General features: G+C 37.2%; 1 protein-coding gene across 1 annotated transcript; it reads right to left on the reverse strand.

The window, feature by feature from the left end:
* Window positions 1-926: 926 nt before the first annotated feature.
* On the reverse strand, window positions 927-1450 carry Ier3 (immediate early response 3). Its single transcript, XM_048785931.1, is given in 4 exon segments — window positions 927-1102; window positions 1104-1309; window positions 1311-1405; window positions 1408-1450. Coding segments are annotated over 4 exon segments (429 nt in total). The 3' UTR covers window positions 927-1017.
* Between the last annotated feature and the right edge of the window lie 9293 nt (window positions 1451-10743).

Raw genomic sequence — 10743 nt, forward strand, 5'->3', positions numbered from 1 at the left:
AAAATCATGAACCTGATCAAAAGATGGATTAGATGTAGTTTTTATATCGGAAGTTACTACATAAGAAGGTGGGTGATGATGTGGGCGGAGTCCTTAACTATGGTAGCAGAAGGTGGATAGCTTCACATAGTCTAATGCTAGTAAGTAATAGCCATGTGAGCACATTCTCTCTCTCTTTTTTTTAACTTAAAAAAGTTTATTGTGGTACAGTTATTTAAAGATCTACTCTCAACAAATTTTCAAGGGCACAATATGGTTATTATTAACTAGGAGCACATTTTTATTTTTATTATTGGTACTGCAGATTGAATTCAGGGCCCTCCCCACCCCCCATCCACCTTTTTTTTTTTTCTGTCAGTAAATCAAGCTTATTTGTGTTCACAGAACATACTGGGCAACCCCTGACAGCCGCCACCCATGTTCAATCCCACAGCTGCACCTAATGACAACTTCAAGATTGAAAGCCATGGACTTTATTCCCAAGGGTCTGTCAAAGCCTCACATAGTAGACCTATAGAGTTGAGATGCTAGAGAACAGAGAATTACCTGCTAAACATACAACCCTTCACCATCTCCGATTTCTGTATCAGTAGTCCTTCCACCAGTCCTCTCTCCTACCTTTCCCTACTCTGCCTCAATTCTAAGCACCCTGCCTCCACCAATCTCACAAGGCTCACTAAATACCAAGAGATCTTCATTTATGACAGGAGGAGCCCATCTTACACCCTTGCATAAATTAAAATAAATATTACATCCATCCCTCCTTCACCTAGTATGACACACATAAATACATATAAATGTTAATTAAAAGCAGTGACAAATAAATTAATGGGGCTCTCCTTCCCACTAGGCCTAGCCCTGGCGTGTCTGTGCCTCCTTCTCACCCTAAGCACCTGCGGGGTGTGGTCTCAGCTGTAGTGTTCTGAGTTCTGGTTGCCTTGGAAGTCTCAGTTTGGGATACACCTCTCGTGCACCAGATACGCAAGCTGCTTCTTGGGTTTTTCAGGGTCTCTTTTGTTAGAAGGCAGCTGGGTGTTGCTGGAGAAAGGTGCTGCAGTAGTTGAAGGGCTCTGAAGTCAGACTCAGGGGACGAAGGGCAGAGGGCATCCTCCTTGACCAGGAGCGCATACACACCCTTCTCATCCATCAGGATCTGGCAGAAGATGATGGCAAGAAGTATAAAGAGGAGCTTTTTGACAAGGTTCCGTTTCTTGGCTGGCAGTTGACACAGGGTCACTATGGGGTTGAGGACCTTACGGCTGCGCTTTCAATGGCAGCCAGAGGTACCAAGGCACACAAGGGGAAGGCTACCTCACAGCAAGTTCTGGGAGAGGATGAAAGGTGAAGATCTCATGGCCAGAGCCCAGAGGGTGTCTCAGGATGGTGTAGGGGGCTGGGGATGGGACTGCTGGCCAGTCATGGTGCAGAGCAAGCTGTGAGAGTGACACATCTGCACTGAGAGGAGAGTGAAGTGGAGTGTTCCAGGGACCCTTTATGGCTGAGCTACATACATTCCTAATCCTTGCTTCTTTAATTTGAGCAGGGTCTCACTAAGTTGTTGGAACTGGCCTCAAACTTGTGATCCTCTTGCCTCAGCCTCCTAAATTGCTGTGATTACAGGCCTGTGTAAAGGTGTAAAGGTATTGGGGTAATAAACAAAAATACTGGGACTGGAAATGACGTCAAGTGGTAGTCTCTGTAGAACAGGCTGGGATAAAAGGAGAGATGAATGATAGATTTGTTTTTCATTAGAAATTGTTACTATAAAAAAGGCTTTTTTTTTTTTTTTACTATGTACATAAATTGATTTCAATTGCTTAGTTTCTTTCCAAGATGGCTTCTTGTGTTGCCCTGGAATTATAGATGTGCACCACTGCTTCTAGCTTAATTTTAACTTTTAAAATCAAGAAATGTTACAATAGAGGTTTCGTTTTTGTTGTTTTAGTTTGTGTAAGCATGCTTTTATTTGTTTGTTTGTTTGTTTGTTTGTTTTTATGTGGTGCTAAGAATCAAACCCAGTGCTAAGCAAGTGTTCTGCTACTGAGCTACAACCCCAGCCTCTACAATAGCGATCTTAAGATCTAAGAGTTATTTCTTTATGGTGGGAGAAGAACCAAGTCTCCTACAACACAAAGCTTTTGAAATCTCTGAGCTTTGCCATGGAAATTGCAAAATTTGACAATTTCTACCAAAGTTTGATCAAATTGCAGTTTGACCATTTCACAGCTACTTGAGAGTAGGGAAAAAGCACCATGACTGTCCAGCAGGCCTATCCTGGCCCCCTCCACCAGCCTGGGACACCCTCTGAGCTCTGGCCCCAAGATCTTCTCCTTGGTCATGTGACTGTCATTCTGCCATGTAGTGAAAGATGAAAGAAAGATCAGGTGTGGATGAAGATAACACTCATGACTTCCAGAACTATCTTTTTGCACAGAGGGCGTATTTCAGAATGTTCTGTCTACCAAATTATACTCATCCCTTTCAGTTTTCTCAGATTCACAAATTCTTCTTGAACATTGGACTTTCTTGCCCTTTGTGGTAACACAGATACTTTGCTTCTGACATCTAAGGCCTTTTCTCTCTAAGCTCCTTGGCTGTGGATGCCTCTGGATGGGGTCCCTCTGCTCTGAATCCATGACCTCTGTTTATGCATATGCTCTAAACACCAAAATAAGTTTTCCAAATATATATGAACACACAATCCCTCTATTCAATGGCCTACTTCACATGACCATTTAGCACCTCAAATTTACCTTATCTCAAGTTGGACCCTTCATCTGTAACTTTAAAACTGCTCCTTTTGAGTAAGTAAATGAAGAAATGAATGAATTATGATCTGCAGATAGTGTTATGATCAAAAGAAATGGACCTAATAAAAAAGTTTTAGGTGAAATGTAGCCTGTTAGAATATTTGGGTAGTCTTACACAAAACTGATTTATTAAAAACCTTTCTCTTTCTCTCTTTTGCGGGCTCATCAGAGAAAAACACTAATTTATCTGAACCCTCTTTTTTGCTTTCCAAGGAGAGATCCTCAGGGATGAAAGAATAAGGAAGAAAGGAAAATAAACTGGATTTGTATGTTTATTTTTTAGAAAGGCAAAACTGTGCCAGGGGGTGGTAAAAAAGAACTCACTCAAGAGACAAATTAAAGATAGGCTTTGAGTGTGGGAGGTTGAGACACTGCAATTTGAAGAGTCAATATGGGCAATGAACTCCATCTGTCTTCCTTTTGGAAAAAGGGAAATGGACGTTTTCCAGTATGTCAGAATAAAACACCTGGGCCCTGAGGGATGATATAGCTCTTGCATGATATTGCAAAACCTTAGAAAGGTTCCAATGTCCAGACTTTTAAGTGCATGTCCCTGTAGTGAAGGAGGTTTCCTCATCTAAGCTTGGGGTAGAGGATGGGGAGTCACCATTGAAACCAGCTGCCTTCTAATGGGTGGTGCAATACCTGCACAGACTGAGAATCAATTCTCCTTCCTCATCTTTCTAGATCTTATAAGGCCTAGGATTCTTGTATACAAGATGGCACCTTGAATATTCACAGAAGCTTAATTTCTTTTCAATCTTCTTGTGTGACAAAGAGAGGTGAATTCAAGTCAAATCTGTTTTGAAAGACTGCATTTGAAGAGTTGAGAGCCTGTTCTTATCTGCAATAATTGGGATGACATCAAGTCTCTCAGAGGTGGTTGTGTCTGTGTTTTCAAATCAACCCTGGAAATACATGTCTAGCCACTAAAAACATGAAGGGTTCAGTCATACAAAATGAAAATTGGCATGAAAAAAATCACTTTGAAAAACACTTTAGTGCCACTCTAAAAGAGACTATTAGTATTAACCATGTTTGTCAAATATAAACATTGTCTTGTAAATATTTGTCCTTTAGCAAGTTGTGGTCTGTCTGGGAAGCTAGCAGAGTAAAAACAAATAAAACAAAAACTATACTGTTTTTTTTGTTCTGAAGTTGAGAAATTTTATTGCAAAGACATCTGGGTCATTATCTGTGATGCATTATTAATAGTTCCTCTTCCAAGAAATCATGGTCCCTGTCTAAGAACTATGGAACATGTTGTAAAGGCACAGATAGACAGAGGGAGACCCTACAGAGAAGGAGGAAGAGAGGTCTTGAAAATCCTTGCACTGAAATTACTGGTTTAAGGTGATTTTGGAGACCTACAGTGAATTTTTTACTCTTTGTTTGCAAGGGGCATTTTGAATCTGGAAGAGCATTATTACCATGCCAAGTGATCAAGAACTCTAGGTAAGAAAATTCTTGATCTTATGGTAACTAGGTCAGGATATTTTACATATTGGTTACTCATGATTATCTGTGGTTCAACAACACCCCAACTGAGACTGAGCCTATACCCCAGTTCATGTGTGAGAGGAAAGGTATTGAATCTGGACAGTATTATATAGATACCTCCATTAGTAAGACACTTGTTAGATTATGTTGTACCTATTTTTGATAAAAACAGTTGAGTAAAAGAGGGTAGCAACCAAAAAGAGTTTGGAAATTATATTAAGAAAATCAAAAGATGTAAAGTCCAGTTAAATCTCCATTGACCATAGACATGGGTCCTTATTTCTGTTCGAATTTTACCAAGTAGAGGGATTTCATGGACTTTGTTTCTCTCATGATAAACTTTGGCAACACTGATGTAGCAATTAGGATAATTGCTGCTGTGTCAGTTTGTCCTTACCAAAACATTAAATATTTTATTTTGTGTGCTTATAAACTTTAAATAAATGGAGGTATAGCATAAATATTATCCTACAAATTATTTAACTCAGTGGCAGCTTTTTATCAGCAGCTTTATTGAGATGTAATTCATATGCCATTCAATTCATGCAATGAAAGTGTGCAATTTGGTGGTTTTTTTAGTATATTCATAGATATGTGCAACTATCATCATAGTCAGTTTCTGCAACATGATTATTTTTCATTATCCAAAAAGAATATCTATGCCCATTAACTACTGTTCACCTATCTAGCTCTCTTCCATCCAACAGCCCTAATCCTAAAGAACCACTAAACTACTCATCTACTTTATGTTTTTTAGATTTCCCTATTAGGAAACTTTCTTAGCAATGGAAAATATAATGTATAGTTTTTGTGTTTGGCTTCTTTCACTTAGCATATGTTTAGCATACATGTTTTCAAGGTAGCAATTATCAGTCCTTAATTACTTTTTGTGGCCCAAAGCTCTTGCATTGTGTAGATACACTACATTTTATTTATCTATTCATCTGTTGATGTGGTTGTTTCCACCTTTGGTTATGCTGCTATAAACATTCATGAACAGGTTTTTGGGTGGACAAGTATTTTCAGTTCTCCTCAGTATGTTCCAATAGCAGTTGAGGAACTGCCAGACTCCAAAGAGATTGTGCCATTCTAAATTTCCATCTGTGGTATATGAGGATATTGATTTATCCACATCCTCATCAACACTTATAATTGTCTGAATTTTTATTTTAGCCATCCTACAGGGTGTCAATTGATGTCTTGTGTTTTGATTTGCATTTCCTGATGACCAATGGAATTATACATCTTTTCCTATGCTTAATGAATATGTTTTTCATCTTCTTTGGAGAAATGTCTATTCAGATCCTTTGTTCCTTTTTAAATGGAATTATTTGCCCTTTTATTAATAAGTTGCAAGAGTTCTTTCTACATTCTGGATACAAGTTTACCTTATCAGATATGTGATTTGCAAACATTTTCTTCCATTCTGTAGACTGTCCTTTCATTTTCAGGATAGTGTCCTTTGATGCACAAAAGATTTTAATTTTGATGAAGCCCAACTTATCTGTTTTCTTTTTTGTTTTTCATGATTTTGATGTTATATCTAAGAAACTACTGCATAATCCACGATCATGAAAATTTACCATATTTTCTTCTGAGAATTTTATGGTTTTAGCTCTTATACTTACATCTTCAATGCATTTTGAGTTAATTTTTATACATGCTTTTGTGGGGTCTAACTTCATTATTATTTATTTTTATGTATTTTCTTTCTTTCTATTGTTTTGGTTTTTGTTTTGTTTTTAGTTTTAGTTTTTTTGTTTTTTGCCTGTGCCTGTCCAGTTGACCCAGCACCATTTGTTCAAATGATTATTTTTTCCTTTTGAATGGCCTTTCCACCCTTGCCAAAATCAGTTGATTATAGTTTGTGGGCTTATTTTTGGACTTTCAGTTCTAATTCATCCAACTATCTGTTCTGATGCCAGTACCACTGTCTTAATTGGCATTGATGTGTAGAGAGTTTTGAAATAAAGCAGTTCAGTGCTTCAATTTGCTATTCTTTTTCAAGATGGTTCTTGCTATTCTGGGTCCCATGAAATTTCATACAAAGTTTTGAAACAGCTTGTCAGTTTCCACAAAGAAGTCAGCTGAGATTCTAAGTATTGAATTGATAGATCATTAGGGAATGTTATCATCAGAACAATGTAGTCTTCCAATCCATAAATGGGTTTTTTTCCCAAATGAATTAGATCTTATTTAATTTCTCTCAACAATGTTTTATACTTTTCAGATTATAAACTTTGACTTCTTCCATTAAATTTATTCCTTGGTATCTTATTCTTTCTGATGCTAGTATAAATGGAATTGTTTTATTAATTTAATTTTTGTATTGTTCATTGTAAATGTATAGAAAAAGAACTTTTAAAACTTTAAAATCATACTTATTAATAGGTTAACATGATGTTTACATACATGTGTACATTGTTTAATGTTCAAATCAGGGTGACTATATCTATCTCCTTAAATAATTATAATTTATTTATGACAACATGGTATAAATATTTTTTGTGTAAAAAATAAAATTTACAGGTGAGAAAGACAATATCTGGTAGGAAAAATGCCCTATGTATTATATTCTAAATTTTTTGGGCTACTATCCATACCTTATTTTTCTAAGTGAATGTTATGATATGGTAGTCAAGTTCTGTGAAAAGATGGATTTGCATTGATTACACGGATTTACTTGGAGAGATCTGATATTTTGTGTATGTATTGATATTAGGTTCAGTCAGTTTTTCTAATAGTAATTCTAACAGTTTGTCTATAGACTTGTTTGAATTTTCTATGTGGACTATTATGATTTTTTCCAAAAGATTACAGCTTTGTCTGCTTGCTTTCTATACTTAAATTTCATACAACATTTTTTAACATTATTGTATCAGTTATGACTTTCTGTATATCTTGAGTAGTGTGATGAACAGTAGCAATTATTCTCTTACTTTTTACCTCAATAAGGATGTTTCCAAGGATTCCTCCTATGTCGTTGTTGTTGTTGTTTAAAGCAGGGATCTCACTATTTTGTCCAGGCTGGCTTCAAACTCCTGGGCTCAGATGATCCTCCCGCTCCAGTTTCCACAACTTTGCCACTGTGCCCAGTTTGTTGTCAATTTTTAATGGGCCACTCTTGTAGAACAGTAAAAGCTACTTCAAAGTTGTTTTTAATACCCTGGATACCCATTGGCCTGCCTTGTGGAGCTTTATAAAAATACCAATGCCTGATTTTCATGCCTAAAAATTCTGATTTAATTTGCTTGGGACAAAGCCTTGGCATTGGGACTTTTCAAAATTCCCTGGATGACTCTCATGTGACAACCAAGCTGAGAACTACTTGATTGATGTCCACATTTACTGGTCAAGAGTCTGTTAGTGACAGGTGACAGAAACATAAGTAGATGTGACTTAAGAAAAAAACAACAAAGAAGGGGCTTTAAAGGCTTGTAAGATCATGACCATGCAGAATAGGAGTAGGTGAAATTAGAGACTATGGTTGTCTATATCCTCTTTCTCTCTCCATCACTTGTCTGTTTTCTCTGTGAATGGCAATCATTCTCTACTGCAGCAGTGGACCAACTCCATAAGATGGTAGAAAATTCTAAGCTCATATTATAGTAGCTGCCGTGATAAGAGCATCACTCTCCTGCTTACTCCAACCAGAAAATTCCCCAGGAAAGCCTCTGACGGCTTGACTTGAGTACCTGCCCACCTCTGGACAAATCCCTATGGCTCCTATGGTCTAGTGATTGGAGGAAGACTTGTTGGGCAAATCCTGAGAGCAATTTATCTAACATTTAGACTTTGGTTAACTTTAACCTTCTCAAATAAATATGACCATGAGTCTGACAGCAAGAAAAAGTCTCTAGGAAGGAATGAAACAGTATTCATAAGAGATATGTGAAGCAATTTTTAAGTTATTGTGTGTTATATTTCCCATTTAATAACATTGGTAATGTGGTTTTCCCTGATAAGCTGGCTATGTTTCAAGGGGAAAAAAGATAGAGGGATTACTGCTAAAACCGGTGGATTGAAAGCAATTATTAGCAGCAAGAAAGAAGAGAGATAAGTCATCTTTTTAAAAAGATGTGGGTTGTATGGTACACTGAGGAGTCCCCATCAAAGAGAGAGAGAGAGAGAGAGAGAGAGAGAGAGAGAGAGAGAGAGATGAAGCATAAGAAAACTTTTTAAAAATCAGAGGAAAAAATAGGATTTATGGCAAGAGGAATAGGAAGGCTTTGAAATCAAATATAATAAGTGTAATGGTTAATTTGAATTGTCAACTTGATTGCATTAAGATATGCTGATGATTAAGAGGCTTCTGGGTGTGTCAGTGAGGATGTGTCTAAGAATTATTGGCATGTGGGATAGATAGCCAAATGATGTAGAAACCCTCCCTAAACATGGATAGCACCATCCAATTGGATTATGGCTTAGATGGAATAGAAGTTGGAAGAACAAGGAAGCAGCAGCAGATGCAAGTTCTATTCTTCTTCATTGCTGCTGTGATACTCTGAGGATTTGGAACTTTTGCTTCTTTGTTCATCTAAAGTAGACTCTGCCAGTGATTCTCCAGAATTATTTGGCATCAGACTAGGGTAGCACTGTTGATCCCTCTTGTTTTGGGGCATCAGCCTCTTGGACTGTGCAGCTACTTGTTCTTCTAGCTCCCCAGCCTGCAGGTGGCCATTGTGGACTATCCAGCTTCTTGTTATGTAAGATATCCTAATAAATCCCCTTTTTATAATTATGCTTCCTGTTGATTCTGTTCCTCTAGAGAACTTTGACTAACACAATAAGATACAAATTCTAGCTAAATATGTGCTTGATTTTGCATAATTTAGTCTTTTTCAATGTTAGTATCTTCATCTATAGCATGGTGACACTCACTTGTTCAGGGTTTTAGAGGAAGTTAAATTATATATACAGGAATAAAGTAGGTAAACAATAAATGTAATTATTTTTCTTTTATTTTACATTTTTTACCATAATAAAATATGATCATAACAATGATCTTGAGTTTATAAGCAAAATTATATTAGATTGAGTGTACCGTGTATTGGAAATGTAGGGGAATTTAAGTGATATTTACATTAAAAGATAGTTAAAACTAAAGGTTAAGTTTCTAAAGTAAACGTTATCTAGAAATTTACTTACACAAAGGAAACATTATGCTCATTCCTCATTCCTGCACCTAGGACTTCCTGCAGATATGAAAATCCGTGGGTGCTAAGCCCCTTACATAAAATGGCATAGAACTTGCATATGCACTATGAATTTCCTCTGATGTACATTAAATCATCTCTAGATTACTTACAATGCCCAACACAATGTAAATGCTATGTGAAGAGTTGTTATACTGTGATGCTTAAGATATGATGACAAGAAAAACACCCATCTATACATGTTCAGTACAGATACAATGATCATAGGCCTGACTACAGAGTTCACAAAAGAAGCAGGAGGTACACATGCACAACCAAATGCTTTGAAGGGACAAAGATCTGTGAGGCAGTTGGAGGCTACCCCAGGGTGCACCTACACATCTCTCCACTCATGTGGATTTAGCATAAGTGCATGTACATGGCAAATTAAAGTTTTGCCTTTTGGAACTTTTTGAAATTAAAAAGACTCAATGCTTAACCAACTTACTTAACCTTACTTATTTAACCAAGTAAGCCTTTGGCATAACCCCTAAGAGTTAGACTCCTTCCTGCAACCTCAAAGCAAATGCCCAGTGTGGTACACTGCTCATCCTTTCTTTACTTCTTGACCCCACTTGTGAAACAAAATTTGATTCATTTTAAGTAACTGAATGATAGCTCATCAGCTCTTCTTTTGGTTGATAGAATTTGCAGATGTAGAATCCATGGGTACAGAGAGTCAGCTGTACTCTACACTGCAGTAGAGAGAAATTTGAGTGTCAATTTTGAACTTCCAATGTATAATCTCTCATTTATTAGAAGACAGGTTATTTAGTCACTCTTGCATAGCTCCATGATTTCTAAAACTTTTCTGGCTGATGTGCTATCAATGATGAACAGTGGGGTCCTCTTCTCTTGATCTCATAGAAGCCATAAAGCTTCTGGCTGACCTTGTTAGGCAGCAGGTCAAAATGAGTTGTGAGAACATGGGGTGTAAAGAGTTAATTCTTGGGGCTGGGGATGTGGCTCAAGCGGTAGCACACTCGCCTGGCATGTGCTGGGCGCTGGGTTCAATCCTCAGCACCACATAAAAATAAAATAAAGATGTTGTGTCTACCAAAAAACTAAAAAATAAATATTAAAAAAATTCTCTCTCTCTCTTTCTTTCTCTCTCTTAAAAAAAAAAAAAAAAAAAGGAGTTAATTCTGTAGACTGAGTGTATGTGCTAACTCTCAGCACGTCTTTCTTTGAAGCAGCTCACCAAAGGCCATTCTGACCCAGCTGGGGCTTAAAAAGAT

The sequence above is a fragment of the Marmota marmota genome, unplaced genomic scaffold (genome assembly GCF_001458135.2).
Source record: "Marmota marmota marmota unplaced genomic scaffold, marMar, whole genome shotgun sequence".
Lineage (NCBI taxonomy): Eukaryota > Metazoa > Chordata > Mammalia > Rodentia > Sciuridae > Marmota > Marmota marmota.